We start from the raw sequence: 22,013 nt of genomic DNA, 5'->3' as shown, positions 1-22,013 counted from the left end.
CTCTCAATCTTCATCCTCAAAAGAAACCTTCACAACACTTTCAAAAGCCTGGGAACTTCAATTCGAACTTTGCTAGACACTGAAAACCATGGACTCAACAGAAACACTGGTTTTACAGTTCATTACAACAATTTGTAAGATACCCTACTTTCTGCTAACCCTTAATTGTCTCCCGTAGCATGTGGGAACCCCTTCTATTTACAGGTTGGGACAGATTGTTATTTAGCTCAGACACTCTGGAACCTTCCCCAGACCTGAAGAAGAGCTCTGTGAAGCTTGAAAGCTTGTACCTTCCACAAATGGAAGTTGGTCCAATAACAGCTATTACCTCACCTACCTTGTCTCTCTCAGTTTGTTGTTAGGCAAACGCAAATGATATGGGCTGGGAGGAAAAAGAAAATCAATAATCAACCAACCAATTTTTGTTTTAAGCCTTCAATTCTCTCTCTGTAGGACCGCTCCTCTAGTTCTGTGTTGCATGGCAAAACTAACTTTGAAGTCTGAAGTGCTGTAACTCTGAGAGCTCCTATCCCTCTTGATCTCCCTCCAACATCCTCCCTCCACTCAGGATCTCTCATCTTAGTTTCCTGGAACTCTCTCCTAATTCTACCATTATCTCTTGGATGTCTTCCGAGGAGAGCACTCATACCCAGACATACCAACCATGGAATACTCTTCAGGAGACCACCCACCACTCAGCCCCAGGCAGCTACCAGTGGATCATCATCTTCCCTAGAGGGTAAGGAGAGGGTGGGGTCAAGAACAGGCAACAGGATCTCTTCAGGCCCCATTAAAAATTTAGTAAAATGAAAAAAAAAATCCCTCAGTACTCAGCTCAGTAAACCATTAACATGGTGTGTTGTGGGGCAGGGCACTTTCCTAATGTAGCTACATGGGCAGACAACTGACTCCATGCCTGAGCACATACGGCCTGTTTGTTCCTATTTTTCTGTGCTTTGCATAATGTAAGCGAGACACTTGTGCTGTGTAGGGATCTTAGTGAAGCCACTTAAGAGCATCCGCAACAAGGGATTTAAGGAGCAGGTAAATTTTTCTCAGATGTTTGGGAAAGAGTAGGAGGGACCAGGGGAACAACATTGCAATCTGCTTCTCTCTCACACCTCTTGCCAAATCTCTTCAACTGTCATATGATGACAAATAGCATTAGGGAGGATGTTCTCTGCCAGGCAAGTTGATTGGCAATTGGACCCACACCAACACGATGCACGCATGAACTGTCAGTGAAAAATCATCTGCGTGATTGCAGAGCCATTGGCCATTATCTTTGAAAACTCATGGCGATCAGGGGAAGTCCCGGACGACTGGAAATAGGCTAATGTAGTGCCCATCTTTAAAAAAGGGAAGAAGAAGGATCCTGGGAACTACAGACCAGTCAGCCTCACCTCAGTCCCTGGAAAAATCATGGATCAGGTCCTCAAGGAATCAATTCTGAAGCACTTAGAGGAGAGGAAAGTGATCAGGAACAGTCAGCATGGATTCACCAAGGGCAAGTCATGCCTGACCAATCTAATTGCCTTCTATGACGAAATAACTGGCTCTGTGGATGAGGGGAAAGCGGTGGACGTGTTGTTCCTTGACTTTAGCAAAGCTTTTGACACAGTCTCCCACAGTATTCTTGCCAGCAAGTTAAAGAAATATGGGCTGGATCAATGGACTATAAGGTGGATAGAAAGTTGGTTAGATTGTCGGGCTCAACAGGTAGTGATCAATGGCTCCATGTCTAGTTGGCAGCCGGTATCAAGTGGAGCGCCCCCCAAGGGTCGGTCCTGGGGCCGGTTTTGTTCAATATCTTCATAAATGATCTGGAGGATGGTGTGGATTACACCCTCAGCAAGTTTGCAGATGACACTAAACTGGGAGAAGAGGTAGATACGCTGGAGGGTAGGGATAGGATACAGAGGGCCCTAGACAAATTGGAGGATTAGGCCAAAAGAAATCTGATGAGGTTCAACAAGGACAAGTGCAGAGTCCTGCACTTAGGACGGAAGAATCCCATGCACTGCTACAGACTAGGGACCGAATGGCTTGGCAGCAGTTCTGCAGAAAAGGACCTAGAGGTTACAGTGGATGAGAAGCTGGATATGAGTCAACAGTGTGCCCTTGTTGCCAGGAAGGCCAGTGGCATTTTGGGCTGTATAAGTAGGGGCATTGCCAGCAGATCAAGGGACATGATCGTTCCCCTCTATTTGACATTGGTGAGGACTCATCTGGAGTACTGTGTCCAGTTTTGGGCCCCACACTACAAGAAGGATGTGGAAAAATTGGAAAGAGTCCAGCGGAGGGCAACAAAAATGATTAGGGGACTGGAACACATGACTTATGAGGAGAGGCTGAGGGAATTGGGATTGTTTAGTCTGCGGAAGAGAAAAATGAGGGGGGATTTGATAGCTGCTTTCAACTACCTGAAAGGGGGTTCCAAAGAGGATGGATCTAGACTGTTCTCAGTGGGAGCTGATGACAGAACAAGGGGTAATGGTCTCAAGTTGCAGTGGGGGAGGTTTAGGCTGGATATTAGGAAAAACTTTTTCCACTAGGAGGGTGGTGAAACACTGGAATGCGTTACTTAGGGAGGTGGTGGAATCTCCTTCCTTAGACGTTTTTAAGGTCAAGCTTGACAAAGCCCTGGCTGGGATGATTTAATTGGGGATTGGTCCTGCTTTGAGCAGGGGGTTGGACTAGATGACCTCCCGAGGTCCCTTCCAACCCTGATATTCTATGATTCTATGATTCTCAGCTATTAATATCTGTAGAAGCTTCTGTGTGTAGCTGCATGCTAGAGCAAGAAGGTACTTTTTGGCACTCAGTCACTTTTCTGATTATAACCACACTTGAAAGCAACATGCTTCCCTGCAAGGAAGAGCACTTGCCTGGCTCGGAGGAGTCCCTTGGAATTCAGGGGAAAGAACAGACTTTTGAAGATATAAATACATCCACACTATCCTTCTTGTCCATAGTTTGCCTCGTTCATTTAATGAAACAGCAAAGCTGAAAGAACCATGCTCTTTCATCTCCTTTTCTCTAACGTCCACATTAAATGGTGACTTAAAGCGACAACTTGAAATGTCTCACTTTTACCCAACTGAAGTAAATTTCTGAACTGCACGGGGTATCTCCCTGCAAAATTTCTGAATAGATTGTCCTGTTTCCTGCCTGTTGGTGTGTCAAAGATGTACACCAAAACCAGGTAAATCACGCACACAAAGCAGGGGTCTCTAAATTCTAATGCACAAGCCCCTGATGCCCTCCTATCAGACTCCTAGCGCTCTCCAGACCAGTGTTAAAATCTGGGGAGCAGGCAATGCTCTCTTGGCCCCATACTCAGAAACATCAGCAGCTCTGTGTCTGTGTTACTATTAACCATCCTACTGCGGTTTCACCATAGGATGTGGTGAAAGAGCATGAATGTGAGTTTCTCCAGAGCAGTACATGGGAGAGCTGAAACTGATCATCAGCAAAGCAGAGACCCTGTCTACACACAAACAGCTGTCAAATACAGTGAAAAACTAAAAATATTGGAGGAAACTCTTGTTTTCTCTTTCTTTCACTTTTAGTGTCTCATGGCTCAGTCACAGTGTTCATGGGTACAAAGTGTTCAGATGGAAACGTGATCTTCTAAGTTCTCAGAGTCCCATTAAAAACTGCTCACTAACACTTTGGCTCAGAGATTTAATGGAAAAAGGCCAACAAAATCTGCAGATCCATGGAGTTTTAATTAAACCCAGAAATTCCAATTTCAGTGACTCATTAAAAATCATATCCTGAGGTTTCATCCCTGTTGTGAAAAGTTAGGGCTTTTTAAAGAATGATTCTAATATATTAAAAATTCCTCTGCTTGATGGTCTACATTAAATGAGTTTGATGGAGTCAGTTTAGTCCGTAGCAGATCAAAGTCCGAATCACAAAACCATCACCACAAAAGCAATCAGTTGTCTTCCTAGTAGGCATTGGATGAGCATGGAAATTGAACTGAAGGTGCTCTTTTTAGATCAGAACAGAGGCCCATTGTCAAAGCAGTCTGGAGAAGCATGCACCGCTGCTGTCTACTCTACTTCTGCATAGAAGACTTGTCTCCAGACCGATCAATCTGACATTTTTCACTCTGGTGTCCTTTACTTGATTTTTCCAACTTGCAATCTCTTTCACATTTGACACTGATCACAACCCCATGCCTTTGACCTCATTTTACCCCTGTTTCTTTTTGGTCGATGAAAGGGGTGGCCTCATTGAAATGTAGGGCTGGAAGAGACCTTAAGAGGTCATCTAGTTCAGCCCCCTGTGCTGAGGCAGGACCAAGTAAACCACCTCCAGTGACAGGGATTTCACAACCTCTCTTGGTAGCCTATCTAGTACTTAACTAAAACTCATTAAAGAGCCTGATCTGTTTCTCCCTTGAAGGGTAAACAAGATTGGTGCCTTTCACCAGCACTAAATTTACGTGGGGGAAAACAATTAAAAGAATGGGCAAAAATCTTAAGAGGCATTTTGAAATGGGGTATATGGGCCCACACAGAACTTAGCAGGAAGATGGTTAAAACCTACCAATGAAGCACAGATCTGTAGCAGATGTCTCTGCTCTCAACATAGAGAAAGACAAGGAACCCTATTTTTGGGGAAAGTTGCTAGGTCATTCCATTAGGGAGAAAACATTGGGACTATCACAGTCAAGTTCTACCTTCAAAGGTACATCCGACCCCCAGTGACTTCTCTGAAGGAACACCCAGTGTTGAAGGATCTAAGAAGGGAGAGCTTTCGGAATTGAGACCCCTACTGAGTTTGGATCAAAGGAAAAGGGAGTTTCTTAGTCTGCTATGTTGTGGATGCTGTATGTGACTGCCACAAACCTCAATAAAAAAAATAATCCAGACTTTGTTATATGAGTGCTATAAGTATAGACTGCCAGCCACAGAGCCTGGAAGGGACAGTTTTACTTTTGTTCAGAATTTATGTTATGTTATAGGAAGCTTATATTTTGGGGTCTGGGAATAAGAGACCCAAAACAGACATTTAAATCCATGGCCTTGCTTAATTTGATTACCTCGTTGTCCAGGGACACAGAGCCAGCTAATCTAACTCATATTTCCTACTATAAATGGTAACATTTTTAGCCTCTTTCACCCTCTTGAGATGCCACAAGGCAAGAATGACTGTTAATAACCCTTCTATTGGAGCTGTGACTGAACAATGGACTGTCCTGGGGAATAAAAAAGGAAGGGGGAGGTGGAAACATACCTCCATCTGATATACTGACTCCTTTGTATTTACAGAGCAAGTAAAAGAAATATCAAGATAGACTTCCTCAGTTGGACATAAAAATGGCTCGGAAAATGATTAGAGCAATTTGCCCCACAGTTTTCAGATAAATCTGCCATATCAGGGAGAGAACAAGGATCATCATTCCCACTGCTCCCATCTAGTTGAAGATGAGAATCTTTCAGTTTTTAGAATACTTAAAAGCAAATATTGTTCTAGTAAAAATATTTTTACATAAGAACATAATGGCCATATTGGGTCAGACAAATGGTCCATCTAGCCAAAGATCCTGTCTTGTGACAGTGGCTTATGCCAGATGCTTCAGAGGGAATGAACAGAACAGGCACTCAAGCTATTCATCTACTCCCAGCGTCTGGCAGACATTGGCTAGTGACCACCTTGGCTAATCCTCCATGAATTTACCTACCATAGTTCTTTCTTGAACGTTGTTATACTTTTGGCCTTCACAACATCCCCTGGCAACAAGTTTCACAGGTTGACTGTGCATTCTGTGAAGGAGTACTTCCTTTTGTTCATTTTAAACCTGCTGCCTATTAATTTCATTGCATCACCCCTGGTTCTTGTGTTATGTGAAGGAATAAACAACATTTCCTTATTCTTCACTTTCTCCACACTGGTTAAGATTTTATAAACCTCTATCATGTCCCTCTTTTCCAAGATGAAAAGTCCCAGTCTTCTTAATCTGTCCTAATACAGAAGCTGTTCCATACCCCTAATCCTTTTTGTTGCCCTTCTCTCTACCTTTTCCAATTCTAATGTATCTTTTTTGAGATTGGGTGACCAGAACTGTACACAGTATTCAAGGTGTGGGCATACCATGGATTTATACAAAGGCATTATATGATATTTTATGTCTTATCATCTTTCCCTTTCCTAATGGTTCCTAATATTCTGTTAGCTTTTTTGACTGCTGCTGCACATTGAGCGTATATTCAAAACTATTCACAATGACTCCAAGATCTTTTTCTTGAGTGGTAACAGCTAATTTAGACCCCATCATTTTGTTTGGATACTTGGAATTATGTTTTCCAATGTGCAATACTTTGCATTTATCAACATTGAATTTCATCTGCCATTTTGTTACCCAGTCACCCAGTTTAGTGAGATCAGTTTGTAACTCTTCACAGTCTGCTTTAGACTTAACTATCTTGAGTAATTTTGTATCATCTGCAAAGAGTTTACCCCCTTTTCCATATAATTTACGAATATGTTGAACAGCACTGATTCCACAGACTCCTGTAGGACACCACTATTTTCTTCCCTCCATTCTGAAAACTGACCATTTATTCCTACCTTTGCTTTGTCTTTGAAACAGTTACTGATCCATGAGAGGACATTCCAAAGACTGCTTACTTTGCTTAAGAACCTTTTGTGAGGGACCTAGACTTTCAGAAAGCCTTTGACAAAGTACACTGTATCCACCAGATCACAGTTGTCCACGTTTGTTGACACCCTCAGAGAATTCTATAGATTGCTGAGGCATGATTTCCTATTACAAAAGCCATGTGGACTATTCCCCACAAAATGTGTTCATGTATGTGTCTGATAATTCTGTTCTTTACTATAGTTTCAACAAATTTTCCTGGTACCAAAATTAGGTTTATCAACCTGTAATTACCAGGATCATCTCTGGAGTCTTTTTAAAAGATTGGTGTCACATTAGCTATCCTCCAGTCATCTGGCAAAGAAGTTGATTTAGATGATAGGTTACATACCACAGTTAGTAATTCCAAAATTTCATATTCGAGTTCCTTCAGAACTCTCGGGTGAATACCATCTTGTCCTGGTGACTTATTACTGTTTAATTTATCAATTTGTTCCAAAACCTCCTCTACTGAGACCTCAATCAAGGACAGTTCCTCATTTTTGTCACCTAAAAAAATGGCTCAGGTGTGGGAATCTCCCTCACATCCTCTTCAGTGAAGACTGAAGCAAAGAATTCATTTAGTTTCTCTGCAATGGCCTTGTCTTCCTTGAGTGCTCCTTTAACACCTCGATTGTCCACTGATTGTTTAGCAGGCTTCATGCTTCTGATTTACTTAAAGTTTTTGCTGTTCGTTTTTGAGTCTTTGGCTAATTGCTCTTCAAATTCTTCTTCAGCCAGCTTAATTATACTTTTACACTCAACTTGCCAGAGTTTATGCTCCTTTCTATTTTTCTCAGTAGGATTTAACTTCCCATTTTTAAAAGGATGCTTTTTTGCCTTTAACCACTTCTTTTACTTTGTTGTTCGGCCACGATGGCACTTTTTTGGTCCTTTTACAATTTTTTTATTTGGGGTATACATTTAATTTTAACCTGTGTTACAGTGTTATTAAACAGTTTCCGAGATACTTACAGGCATTTCACTTTCGGATTGTATCTTTTAATTTCCATTTAACTAACTTCCCCATTTTTGTGTTCCCCTTTTTTAAAATCTCCAAAGAAGAAGACACAGAATTTCTCTGAGCAACTAACAATGAGAAGGCAACCTCCCACTGCGTTTACTAAAAGATTCCATTCATGGTTTTAAAAAAGTCTCAAGGGTCTATGATTTAATTATGTGGGATACAAAGAATCTGAATAGGACTGCCAAATGTGTTTGGGCATACGATTTATCTATGAACTTTCAATTAGATAAACAGATGGGAGTAGACAACTCTACAAAAATGATGATTTCTTCCTTCCAAATATTAATTTACTCAATATTGTGCGACACAGATTATCTGATGTCCATACAAACAAGGAAAGTCATTATCTACATAACTCAGATGTAAAAAAAACAAGGCAGGAAAACTCTTCATGTTTATGGGTCTGGCATAAATTGCAAACATTCTGAGCTGGGAGTTAGCAAATGGATGGTTGGAGCTATTTGAATGGAAAACAGTGGGCACTCAGATCATAGCCAGATCCTCAGCTAGCGTAAATCAGCGAGCTCTGTGGAAGTCTATGGAACTATGCTGATTCACATCAGTTGAGGAGGTTGACTTCATTTGATAAAGAGGTCCCATTGCCTAAAAAGGTTCTAAATAACTTCTCTATAGTAGGTGGGTATTTTGCCTAGTGTATTGTTTGTTTTGAATGGTAAGTGATGAAGAGCTGGATGCAAAAAAAAGAAGATATTTAGAGAGTTATTTTCAATCCTTGCTTAAGGCTTTGGACCTTGAGGATTTTCAATCAATACTGAGGACCTCCTGATGGTTAGATGACAGCAGCACTGTATCCCATGACACAAAAAGATGGTGTTGAATAAATCAGTCTGGTGAGGTGGGATATTTTTGGATATCAATAAAAGGTTTTGTAGCATTAGGGTAGTGATATCATAGAGACAGGTACTCACATTACAATTGGAAGACCCGTCAAATGTTGGGTACGAGCCGTCAGGCCAATCTGCAGAGTCTATGATGCCTGACTGCCTGTGCTGGGCCTCATATTCCTTCAGCTGAAATTAAAGAACAAGGAAATGTTACTCAATGAATACTGAACTACGAGATGTGCATAAACCCATTGTTCAGCAACAAATAGTCACTTTCAGTTTCTGTCCATACTGTTGTAAAGATGGGAAAAACAGAACTTCTGCAGTGCATTTCTCTTTTTTAATCTTCTAATTACATTAGAATGGAAAAACGTTTTGAGGAAATGACACTAATCAAATGGAGGAAGTGATCTGGAAACACTGTGTTTTAACTGATGAACTGTGGCTCCCAAGATGCAAAATTACATATTCCTTTCTAAAGAAACACTTTGCACTGCATAGGTTAACTCAAGGTAGTCTTTATAACTCCCTTACAAAGAAAGTGATCTAGGGATGGAAGTTTGAGATTCAGCTCTTTTAAATTTAAAACTAATGATTATCTTTATTGTTTTACAATAAAAAGGTATAATACACAGAAAAGAACTAACTCCTAAAGGGTCATATTGTCAAGGAGGAGACTGAAGTTGGACACAAGCTTGCATCTGTTGTGCATGCAACATGAGAATGGTCCCCTAGCAAATTTGGAAACTGCATATTTCAGTAACCATTTGTGTGCACAAGTGTGGCATTTGTAGACACAACAGATGTATATAAACATGCCGCCATCAAAATCCAGGTTTGAAAATTAGGTCCCCAAACATTCTCAGTTCCTGGTTTACAGTCTTGATTAAAGTCCATTGACATCAGTGGAAAGACTGTCATTGACTTGAAAGGGCTTTGGATCAAGACCTAAATTTGTTAAAGGAAACAAGATAAAATTTCTGATGTACATTTTATTGCTAGTAATTCAGGCCACTAGAGGGAAGAAGTGCAACTACAAGCATAATGCATATTATACTTTATTATTACACACAAAAAACAATGCAAGGGTAAAGAATTAATTGCAGAGAAAATGAGAAATTTGTTAGTGTTAAGGTTACACTAGGAATCTTAACAATACTTTTTTATTATATGATTTCATACATGTTAGCAAATGGGACGTACTATTCACCAAGCAACATACAATATAAAAGAGGGTAGCTGAGGTCATATCTTTTCCTGGACCAACTTTTCCTGGTGAAAGAGACAAGCTTTGGAGCTTCACAGAGCTCTTTTTAAGGTCTGGGGAAGCTAACCAGAGTGTCCAAGGCTACATCTACTCTACAAAGTTATGTCGATCTAAGTTACGTCAGCATACAGCTGCTGCCATTGACACATCACCGGTGCGTGTGAATACTTGTCTCATTGTGTTGGCAGTGCATGTACTCAACAGGAGTGCTTGTATCGATGGAGAGAGCAGTGTACCATGGGTAGGTACCCCACTGTGCAACTCACCACCATCCAGCCTTTTGGAAAGGTTTTGCAATGCCTGATGGGAGCAATCAGTGCACTGGATGAGGTATATCACATGCCTTGATAGGCATATATAGGACCCATGAATTTTGAAAGGGGTGTTGTGGGGGATATTGATCATCATAGCAGTGGAGAGATATCTGCAGCTTTTGTATCAGTGGTTATGGCAGGGTCCAGTGCACCCTTGTATTTATCTGTGACACTCTGAGTACCATTCCCAGACCTCAAGAAGAGTTTTGTGTAAGCTCAAAAGCTGGTGTCTCTCTCATTAACAGAAGTTGATCCAATAATAGATATTACCTCACCTACCTTGTATCTCTAATATCCTGGGATGAACATGGCTACAACCCTGCATACATACAATATAAAAGAAAGGATCTTCATCTTTTTTGCCACTCTAACTCAAGGAAGTGTGTGTAAATAAACAGAAAGTAAAAGAGCACCATTTTATGCTTAAACTCCACCTTTTCCCATAACCTAAGCTGCACATACATAATACTTGGTGTTACAGCACGTATGTTGTGTGATCACATATTTGCATAAAGGGACAATGTTATTGCTGTGGCAATCTGAACACTGAATTTCTTGGCTCTTATGCAAATGTCAACCTTAATGCTACATTAAGTATATATTACATATCTTAGGCTTTTACTTTTTAAACATTGCAAAAAAAAGTTCATGTCAGCCAGTGCATTCTGTGAAAAAAAGAATCTATCTTTATTTTAATGACAAGTCCCCAAAAATGGCTGAACAGATTTTCATGAAACTTGAACAAAATAAATCTTTTGTCTAAGAACAAAATGGAGAAATTCCCAGCTCTAGGAGAGCTACCCATGCTAGCTCCGATTGAGCTAGCACACTAAAAATAGAGCAGAGCCCAGTTGCTAGCCCCTCTCGCTTTCATGCTGCCCCGGCTGCACTCTATTTTTATGGGCCATCTGGATCAGAGCTAGTGCAGGTATGTCTTCCTGAGCTGGGAATTACACCCCCAGATTAAACTGTATACGTAGCCCTGAGCAGCATGACAACAGCTAATGAATAAGCACATTCTAGTAAGAACAGATAAAAACTGCAAAGCCTGACATGGACAATGTGCAGTACAGAAAGGTATCCTGGTGAGGGAACATCAGATGAAATCTTATGCTTATTTGTGAGGAATCAATTGAAGCAAGATGTTAGATGGGTATTTACAGCGCTAGCCTGAATGTGGTATTAAAAACTAACCAACACTGGGTTTGGTCAGTAAGCAGATGGGGGAACTTCGACAGGAAAAGGGCTTGCAGAAACGTGCGCTGAACAGTTGCAGGCTGTCCTCTAACACAGGGAACAACTCCCTTAGCTCAGACAGCCCGAATGCTTTTGAAATATTCTAACTCCACGTGAGTGACACTTAGAATATATTTATTTAAAGATGCACTGATACATCTACTCTGTCTCCATGTATCATATGCTAAAACTATTTGTTCTATTATTTTATAAAAGACTGCAGAGTCTATATTATTATTTATACATTGCTATGAATGCACACAGTCCCTCACAGGCAAATAAAATACAGGATATCCCTGGCACAAGAGAATCACAATTTTGCAGGTGTATCTACACTACATGCGCTAGAGTGGCACAGCTGCAGCTATGCCACTGTAGTGTAGACACTTGTCGGTGATGGAAGATATTTTTTCTGTCACTATAGTAAATGCACCCCCTCAACAGGCAGTAGCTAGGTCTATGGAAGTTTTAGGTGTAGACCAGACCTGAATTTGACACTACATAATGAGAAAGGAGAGTGAATGATATGGCTGGGATGGAAGTTAGGATAAGAAAACGATGACTCAATTACTTGCAGTCATGTGATTAGCTTTCTCCACATGCATCAAGGGTCTACCCTCTTTAGAGGTTACACAGAATTGTGTTATGACGTTCAGTAAGACTTCCGAGTTCAAACTATTCATCATATTTTCCTTCTCTTTATGGGTACAGTCATAAACCCAAACCTTTGAATGTCTCAGACTGGTGCACTTCATAGCCTGGGGTATTCTTCTGAAGTTAGTGAAATTGAGTGTGCTATTTATGCTTGGCATTTAGTATCTCAGCCTAATTCTTTTCCAAACATGACTAAGGCACCGGTCCTCTTTCAGAACTACATAAATGCTGGGCTTGAAAGCATAAGAAATTTTGTACTAAAAAGGATACTAGTTCCTTGAACAAAGTTAGAAGTGTTTGAAAATAGGGGTTTAGTTTGAAAGTGCAACCTCAGCTTTTACTGTGGAATCAGCCTCGTGACCTTATGATAAAGTGCAGGCACTATCACACTCGCAGAGATACTGGGGACCACCACTTTGTTCTTTGCACAACATTGCACTACTCAGAAAAACACCCTGCTAGGGTCAACAGATGACAGGATACCGGGCATCCTCCCCAGAGGAAGCTGGGTAGAATGAATCATGGAAAACTATATGCATCTCATACCCTAGCAAGTGCTTCCTCAATGGTGATCATCTTCTCTTTCACCATCATCATCAGCTGGATCCGTTCCTCATCGCTCATTGTGATCTCACTTGCCACATAACCAACATCCTCTCCTGAAGAAGAAAGGAAGAGATGAAACGCACCTATAAAACGACTCAGCGCCAAAAGGTGAATGTTTGGAAACAAGCATTGGCGATGCTGCTTCAGTTCCAGAACCCAGCTCCCAGTTGGGTCAGGCTAGGCTGAATGAACCCTCCCCATACACCACAATTTGATCTGTGTAGGGAAAAACTGGTTGTCACAGCTCGTGACGGATACTGCATCAGGCAGAGGGATGCAGCGTAACACAGTGATGAACCTGCAGGTTGCCACTTTTGTTCCATTGGAAAATACAGGAAAGAGGGCAGCCTTATTCCTCCACAGTGATGGAGATCAATGCTCCTCACCTACAATAAACGTCCTACTATGCGTGCTGAAACCAGCAGAGTTTGGTAAGAAGAAAGCAGATGTGGCCAAAATCATAATGCGTATAGGTGTATATATAGCACTGACTGGGACATCATCTGAAAGTGGCCAGAGCAGTAAAGGGGATGCTAATGTAGCAACTTGCCTTGATAAGTCACTTCTAAAGACATTTTTTACATCCTAAACAGAGTCCTGTCATCTTTAACATACTTTCACCACATTCATTGTGCCTGTTCAGTGGTTTGGGGTGGCATCTGCCTGCAACAGAGTGATCCAACCAGAAGAGAGCGCGTCTGCAAGCACCTTCCCGCTCTCCATGTTTGCACTACAGCATCACTGCACCTCTGTGACTCTTTAAGACAGTACAGAGCAATGATCAGTGTCCACTTGGAGCAGAACTGGGGAAGAAGCCCCGATAACCTAACTGGTGGATTCATATTATGTGTTTTCATTTGCAGGCAGATACTCTTTCATTCCTTTTTATGCTTGCAAACTGGCACTATGCAGACCCATGCTGAGCTCAGCCTTAAAGTAAATTGGAGAAGGTACTGCAGACCCAAAGCAGGGTGGAGTCTTTTGCTAACTATTCCTTAAACAAACACATCAGCCATAAGAATAAATCATAGCAAGTGTAGCCAATAAATACAAAGTATCTTTAGACCTCCTATTTACATGCCAGATGCAACCCATCTTAAACGTACAGCTTTTTTCAACCCAGCTTCAACTGAAAATCTCTCTCTCTATTTGCAACAGTAGGAACATTCTGAGCCTCCAAACTGTGACTTGCAACAACCTCCCTCAAATCAGCTGGGTTAGGCCAAAGTGAGCAACTAAGAGATCAAGAGGCATCAAAGCACAGCCTTGGGGCAAAAAAAGGGGATCAGATGTTATATCTGAAAACATGCGTTTCCCATTCCCCAGAATTTCACACTAATATTTTCATATTATTCTAGGACATTTAGATATACATGTTCCACTAATAGAGCACTCTCATCTCCCATTGACTTCAACAGGCCACCCAGAACCTTGCAGGATTGAGGCCTAACAGAATACAGCTGATAACTCATCCTTTAAGTGCAGCTAAAGCCGGGGTGGAAAAACTACGGCCCTTAGCTCTTTTAAACTGGCCTGCGAACTCCTGCTGGGAAGCGGGAGCTGGGGCTTGCACCACTCCAGCCAGGATGCAGGGTTGGGGGCCACACCATGTGACTCTTGGAAGCCGCAGCATGGCCCCGCTCCGGCTCCTACATGCTCCAATGGCCCCCTCCAGTGCTCCAATGGGAGCTGCAGGGGTGGAGCCTGTGGACGGGGCAGTGTGCAGAGCCGCCTGGTCTCGCCTCTGTGTAGGAGCCGGAGGGGGGACATGCCGCTGTTTCTGGGAGCCGCTTGGATCCTGCACCCCAGAGCCTCTTCCCATGCCCCAACCCCCTGCCCCAGCCCTGATCCCCCTCCCACCCTTTGAACCCCTCAATCCCAGGCCAGAGCTCCCTCCTGCACCCCAAACCTCTCATCCCCAGCCCCATCCCAGAGCCTGCACCCCCAAGCGGAGCCTGCACCAGCCCGGAGCCCCCTCCTGCACCCTGAACTCCTCATTTCTGGCCCCACCCCGGAGCCTGCACCTCCAACCAGAGCCCTCAACCCCTTCTGCACCCCAACCCCAATGTTGTGAGCATTCATGGCCCACCATACAATTTCTATTCCCAGACGTGGCCCTCGGGCCAATAAGTTTGCCCACCCCAAGCTAAAGTCACAATAGATCAAATCTGTGATCATATTTGTCGAGCAGATTAGACTTACATAGATCTGTATTTGCCAAGTTACTATAATCTTGTTTTAGTTTCTGTTTTGTGATACTTGTTTCTTAGACTTTAAGGTTCCTACAGAGAATCATTTTTAGTGCAGTGTGTCACTGTGTCCTTAAAGGCTTTACCTTTCGAAGTCTGTCTCATTATTCCTTTCTGGTTCTTTCGGAAATTCTGCCAAAAATACTTATTCTTCTTTTTCCAGTCTGCTTTCCCTTAAGAAAAATGTACAGGAAAGGAACATTAATACGAAAATTAGATTTTCCCGTTTGAAAACTTCAGCATGTAACTTTACCAAGAAAGAAAAATTCCCCAAATTTGCTCATTTTCTGAATTTGATCTGTATACGAATTGTGCTAATCTAACTATCTAAAAGAAACGTATGTTCTTTGGCATCAAGGATGGTTGTGGAGGATTGAGACGTTACCAAGAGGCATTTTTTGAATTATAACACACAGACCCTTTTGTGTTCATGTTGACATTTGTTTAACTGTTCATGTCAAGTCTCGCTGTATTTTTGCAGTATTTTGTTTTTTTATTCTCTTTTGCTAAGGCACAATTATTTAGATTAAACCCCAACTCAGATAAGGAATCTTATTTTGTTATATATTCCCTTTGCTGATCTACATGAGAAATGCTATGAGACCATTAACTCCATCTCCTGCCATTTATTTGTTTTCTAGTTTTCTCAGTTTAAATCGGGTGTGGGTAGCCTTAGAAGGAATAAAAACCAAATACCCTCAGCAAAAACCTCAGGATTTTATACATCTAGCTAATGAGTACCAGAGCTAGTTACAGGAGCTAAGTGTGAGAGGGCAGTCTGAAAAATAAACTTTGAAATACAAATACACCATTTTAAAACAACACAAAGTATCTCAAAAATTAAGGGAGAGAGGCTGGCAAATTATGCCTAATGATTTGAAAGTTAGTGCGGGAGGTGGCTTGAAGAAGGCAAACGGACAAACCAGCAATGATCTAACATTCTAGGATTTGCAACTCACAAGTTGCATATTTACAAAATGACAGTATTAGCTGGACTGGATCTGTCTGCCACTTGTAGATGCTGTACCTCATTTTTAAAGGTGTAACCCCCCCCACCCCAACTTCCACAAACTTCAGTTAGGATTTGTTGGCACTCAGCTCTTCTGATAATCATACACAAAACTTAAAGAGATGTAAGAATTAAACAGAGAGAAACATGAAATGAAACATACTGACCTACAGAGCTTTCTTCAGAACTTGATTTATGAAGGGAAAGCCTAGAACACAAAAGAGAAATGGACTAATTATTGCGGAGTTCTCACATCTCCTGGGAGCTATCTGGTTACAGTAAATTGTGGTTTCAAGCGAATGCATCGGCAAATGTTTTCCCTTCTTTTTCTTCTAAATGTAGCTATTTACAAACAGCTTCTGAGCTCTGATCACAGTAGTTTGACCACGTTAACTCAGTTCCTCTCTGAAAACCCTGAAGCAAGTTTATTTTGACCAAGACAGACAAATATGCATTTAAAACCCCAAAGTTACATCTAAGGGATCATAAGTTACATCTAAGGATAAATATGATTCACATATTTTTCTTCTTCTTCTATATAATAAAGTAGAATTCTGACTAATTTAGAAGCTGTATTTCTGTGATGCTGCATTCATTTAGTCTACGGCTATGTTGTTTAACTGACAATATAACTCTTTGCACTTCTATAGTGCCTTTCATTTTACGAGTACAAAATGCTTTATAAACTACAGTAAAAGCTGTTTTATTTGGCATGTTCAGGGAATAGGGGGTGCCGGTTAACTAAGAGGGAGGGAATTTGGGTGTGGGAGGGGGTGCGGGCTCCGGACAGGGGGTTGGGACATGGGAGGAGGCTCGGGGGGCACTCACCTCAGGCAGCTCCAAGCAAGCGGTGACCTGTCCCAGCTGCTCCTAGGTGGAGGAACAGCCATGGAGGCTCTGCACACTGACCCCATCGCACCCCGAGCACTGGCTCTGCAGCAGCCATTGGCCAGGAACCACAGCCAATGGGAGCTGCGGGGGCAGCACCTGGGCAGTGCACAGAGCCGCCTGCCTCAGCCCAGGAGCAGCCAGGACACGTCGCTGCTTGCATGGAGCCGCCTGAGGTGAGTCTCCCCCGGTTCTGGCACCCCAAGTCTCCTCCCACGTCCCAACCCCCGTTCCAGAGCGCCATCCCGCACCCAAACTCCCTCCCAGAGCCTGCACTCCCTCCCGCACTCCCAACCTCTCGTGGATGTTCCTCTGCCTACGAGCGGCAGGGACATGTCACCGCTTTTGGGGATCCATGCGGAGCCAGGTAGGGAGCCTGTCGGCCCTGCGCCAACCGGACTATACACCAGACTTTCTATGAAGATTAGAAATGCTGGTTTAGAGAGCTTTCCGGTTGGTACAGAGCTGAACACAGCTTTTACTGTACTCATTAATTAAACCCTCACCATACGATTGTGAGAGAGGGAACTATCATTTCCCTGACTTTATAGATGGCAAACCAATGCACGGAAAAGCTAAGTGCCTTGCCTCAGATCACCCAGGATGTCTGCGGCAGAGTTGATCATCAGTCACTTTCCTGACTTCCATCATGTGCTTTACTACTTCTTCCTCACTCAAAATCCAGCTAAAAGGACTTATTTTTAGCCCATATTCTGTAAGAATGTCAGCCAAAGCGCTAAGGAACACTCATTTGCTCAGTTTTTAAGTCCATGAATAATAGTTACTGAACTTTGCAAAGTTCTTTGAAATCTTCAGATGAAAATCTCTATCTAGGAGTCTGAAGCAAAGCCCATTTAGGTCAATGAAAATGTTTCTGTTGGCTTCACACACTCAGTGCAGGCCATTATGAGTGTGATTATGTGTGCATAGTGCTCTGTTACATATTACTATACAATAATGCCTGATAATACAATGCCTATGTTGTACCTATGCAAACAAAAACATGCATATTTCAATCTACAAAAAAATAACCCACAACACTACCACCACCCCAGTTCAAGTCTTGTATACAGAACATGCCATACTCCACTTACAGTATAACCTCAGAATTACAAACACCTCGGAAATGGAGGTTGTTCGTAACTGAACAAAATGTTATGGTTGTTCTTTCAAAAGTTTACAGCTGAACATTGACTTAATACAGCTTTGAAACTACACAGTGAAGAAGAAAAATGCAGCTTTTAACCATTTTAATTTATATGAAACAAGCACAGACACAGTTTCCTTACCTTAAAAAGAACAGGAGTACTTGTGGCACCTTAGAGACTAACAAATTTATTAAAGCATAAGCTTTCGTGAGCTTGTCTTACCTTGTCTTTTTTTTTAAGCTCCCCCCTCCCTTTTTTAAAGCAGTTTACATTTAACATGGTACTGCACTGTATTTGTGTGTGTGTGTGTCTGCTGCTGCTTGATTGCATACTTTCCAAATGAGGTCTGTGGTTGACTGGCCAGTTCGTAACTCTAGTGTTTGCAACTCTGAGGTTCTTCTGTATTTCATGAACCTTTTTGTCTGAATTCCCCATGCTCTTCTGCATTTTCTTGGGTTCCCAGCAGAGGGCACCAGAGAGTTTTTGATCAATTCAGAAACCTCAGAAGGGAAAACTTTTTTGTTTCATACGGATTCACAATGTAAACAATCCAAGCAATTACAGGCCAGCACTTTGTAAGCATGAAGATCATGCTCATCAATTTGAAAAGACATCATTAAAGGGAAAATGAGACAGCATGAAGTTTAGTTTTGATTCAGTAATTCATCCGGGCAAAGAGAAGCTGGCACAGCAGAGCTGTGAAATGCCATCTCCTTTCTACTTCAGTCTGATTAGAAATGTAATCCGGCACAAACGGCAAACCAGCTGATGCAACCACATTCCAGATTTGGACTGCACCAGGTGGAAGGGGGCATTTGTTGATATCCTTGCTGATGAAGTTTACTCCTGGATGGGATAACTTCTAGGGAGAAAATTAATAACTTAAGTGGTTCACAGCCCTTGCAGTCAAATATTTGGTTCTCAGGAAAGAGAAAAGTTCTCAGTCCCTTTAGACTTTGAATGAAATACTAGCCTCACTGAAGTCAGTGACAAAACTCCCATTGACTTCAATTTCTAATGGATTTCTAATGTAATGATGGCACTGGCATTTCCTAAACAGCATCACTCACTCATTGCTTGATCCCAAACATAAAGCACATGGACCTGTCTATGAGCGCAACATCAGAACTTGGCTTTCAGCTTCTATGATGAAAGAACTAACCCTGTTACCTTTTTGCGCCTTTGCATGGACTTCAGCATCCAGCAAATGCTTTTTTAGTGAATTCAGCGCTCGTGGAAGGTGCCAAACTGACATCCCTGGAAAACGAATCCTATTTATTATCAGAACAGGAACAACGTAGGCCAAGCCGTGAAAGCTTGTCCATGCTGCTCCACCATGGCAGCTCTGCCTTGAGCCAGAGAGACCATTTCTTGTGGTGAGAGGGTTGTTCAGCCTTCAAATCCATATTAATCCTCTTCTTCACTGCCAAAGCTGCCAACTGGGATACAAGTACATACCAGGTGGTGGTGGTATTGTGGGCATCTGTTCACTAGGGACTGGCCTGAGGCCACCAACTCATTTCATATTGACTACCAACAACTTGCAGCAGCAGCAGTCTTTTGATGTTCCTGGGCTAGATATAGTGATGGAGGGGAGATTCCACAGCAAGCAGGCCAACATCTAATTTATAACTCTGACAAGAGAGAGAGAGAGAAAGAGAAAGAAACCGAGCATAGTCCTAGGACGCAAATTCCTGGTACCAGACAAAACAAAGAGATAGTACTTAGGTAGAAGGGCAAACATGTCCAATCGTCATTTGATGCATTCTCTAATTGCAAAGTCTTCCATCTCTGGGCTGACCTTGAAAATACTAACCGCTTGTCTTACAAGATGGAAAAGCTGACAAAATCAAGTATAGACAATAAGACAACACACTTGCCTGTAAGTTCTCCCAGACAACTTTGATTTTTTTTTTTATTTTTAACCAAGGATATAAAAACATCGATTGTTTCTACTTCTTACATGTATGGTGAAAGATTCCATAGGCCCTCAGAGTCGATTTTTGTTTGATTTGCCAATTACACTTCCTTACTGTGTTAAATCTGCAGCTCCTCTGTGAACATGCGCTGAAAGCGATTTGTGTTCTTCCATTCATAGACTGATAACTTGTACTGAAAGTTAATGATGCAGTGACACTTGGCAGAAGTTTCAGCACTGCATGTCTGAAAGGCAGCCAAATGCCATTACTCAACTGGGGAGACCTTCAGTTTTGTTGTGCTCTGATGTACAACTTCATTAGTAGGCATCCATATGAAATGTATTCTGTCACAGCATATAGCTGAGAAATCTATGGATCTAGCTTCATACAAGAAGGATATATCGCCAAGTATATTCCACAAAGAGGAGAGACAAGGTGGGTGAGGTAATATCTTTTATTGGACCAGCTTCTGTTGGAGAGAGAGACACAAGCTTTTGAGCTTACACAGAGCTCTTCCTATACAAGTATTTTCCAATCCTATGTAGGATAGAAGTTTAGAAATGTCCAGAACTTTATCTGTGAATTTCACAATTTCAAAACCATTCCTAGGCCTATTTTTAAGACCTTGTGGGCCTGAGATGTGGAAACAAGAAATAAAAAATTGCCTCAGAATAGGTTAAAAATGAAAGCTACTCTTTGGATCCAAAGAACATGTTTGCTACATACCTATTTTACGGAAATGATATGCTCCAATGGAGTTGTGTCTTGGGTACATAGAGCTTTAGACACACCATGGCAACCCCAGCTATACCAAAGGTACCACCAGGACTTATCTTGTTATTAAAGTACAGCAGATGGTAATGCTATTTCTATACCTACCTGTTTGCACATTCCATACACTCCTTTTTAAGCCCTAGAGCAGTGGTGGGCAACCTGCGGCCCACTCGCAGCCCGTCAGGGTAATCTGCTGGCGGGCTGCCAGACAGTTTGTTTACATTTGCATGGCCACCAGCAGCTCCCAGTGGCCGCGGTTTGCCGTTCCCAGCCTATGGGAGCTGCGGGAAGCAGCACCCAGCACGTCCCTCTGGCCTGCGCTGCTTCCTGCAGCTCCCATTGGCTGGGAATGGCGAACTGCGGCCACTGGGAGCTGCAGACGGCCATGCAAATGTAAACAAACTGTCTGGCGGCCTGCCAGCGGATTACCCTGACAGGCCATTGCCCACCACTGCCCTAGAGGTTGTGCCGCCAAGACAGCCCCCTAAGGCCAGAGATCACTGCACAAGTACACAACACAGGCTAGTTGAACAAAGTATCCACTTAGAAAATGGGCTTTTCGCTACAGCTCTATTGAACTAGGTAGGCTAAAAATTTTCCCTATTAACTGTGAGCTGATTTTCTTCTTAGACAGGAAAGCACCAGGGCTTATCTTGCATACACAGTGGCTGGTTTTACAAGACACACAGTCCATATGTGCCATAAGTTGTGAAATAGCCCCGAGTTGGACCATTACAGAATTGGAAAGGGAAACAAATGACACCATGTGCTGCTTTTATGAATGTGCTGTTGGCTTTCAAAAGCCCATCATTCTCAAAACAAACCATAACAGAGGAGCAGAGAATGAAGTGATTCTGACTGGTTTTTATTTTAGCTTAAACTTTATAAATGCAGGTATGCTTTAAAACATGGCCTCATCTTATTTATAGGACATAAAATCCACAGGTGTCCAATGCAGTCCAAAAAATGAAACCAACACCATTATGATCTTCAATAAACTGGTAGTGGCCCTCTTAACGCTTGTCAATAACTATTTACAACCCTTTTGGAGTGGCTGGTTCAGGATGCGATTTTGGATCTAAAAATACTATTCACTTTTGGGTGGCTGAATAAACCAACACAAAAGCCTCTGCATGCTCCTTTAGAAGGCCACTTGGTTACCTGTATGCATTATATAGGGTCACATAATCAGTGTGACAACCGACATCTTTATAACTGTTACTGACTGAATACAAGATAGTTTATCTAACGGGGCTGGCATAGAGGAGGAAAATGGGCCTTTAGTTTCTTATCAAATTTGTATGGACCTGAAGGGAAAGCAAGGCTGCAAGGTTCTGACCTTCCTGGCATCACTGTAAAGAGATGGAAAGCAGAGGTTCCATTCAATTATTTTCTCATTACGTTTCCATAGCAATGGCTCTT

The 22,013-nt window shown here is 42.2% G+C and overlaps 1 protein-coding gene across 12 annotated transcripts in view; it reads right to left on the bottom strand.

Moving 5' to 3' along the window:
• Nucleotides 1-22,013, bottom strand: part of SASH1 (SAM and SH3 domain containing 1) — an 838,974-nt gene that overhangs the window by 67,272 nt on the left and 749,689 nt on the right. For all 12 annotated transcript variants that reach the window (XM_043543106.1, XM_043543094.1, XM_043543097.1 and 9 more), the window contains 4 exons: nucleotides 16,030-16,070; nucleotides 14,940-15,026; nucleotides 12,545-12,657; nucleotides 8,612-8,713 (listed from right to left, as the gene is read on the bottom strand). In XM_043543106.1, coding sequence (XP_043399041.1) covers nucleotides 8,612-8,713; nucleotides 12,545-12,657; nucleotides 14,940-15,026; nucleotides 16,030-16,070 — 343 coding nt within the window. The remainder of the gene's footprint in view (nucleotides 1-8,611; nucleotides 8,714-12,544; nucleotides 12,658-14,939; nucleotides 15,027-16,029; nucleotides 16,071-22,013) is intronic.

This window comes from Chelonia mydas, chromosome 3 (genome assembly GCF_015237465.2).
Source record: "Chelonia mydas isolate rCheMyd1 chromosome 3, rCheMyd1.pri.v2, whole genome shotgun sequence".
NCBI classification, from domain to species: Eukaryota; Metazoa; Chordata; order Testudines; family Cheloniidae; genus Chelonia; species Chelonia mydas.
The sequence above is the reverse complement of the archived record's forward strand: the minus strand, read 5'-3'. Positions and strand labels throughout refer to the sequence as shown.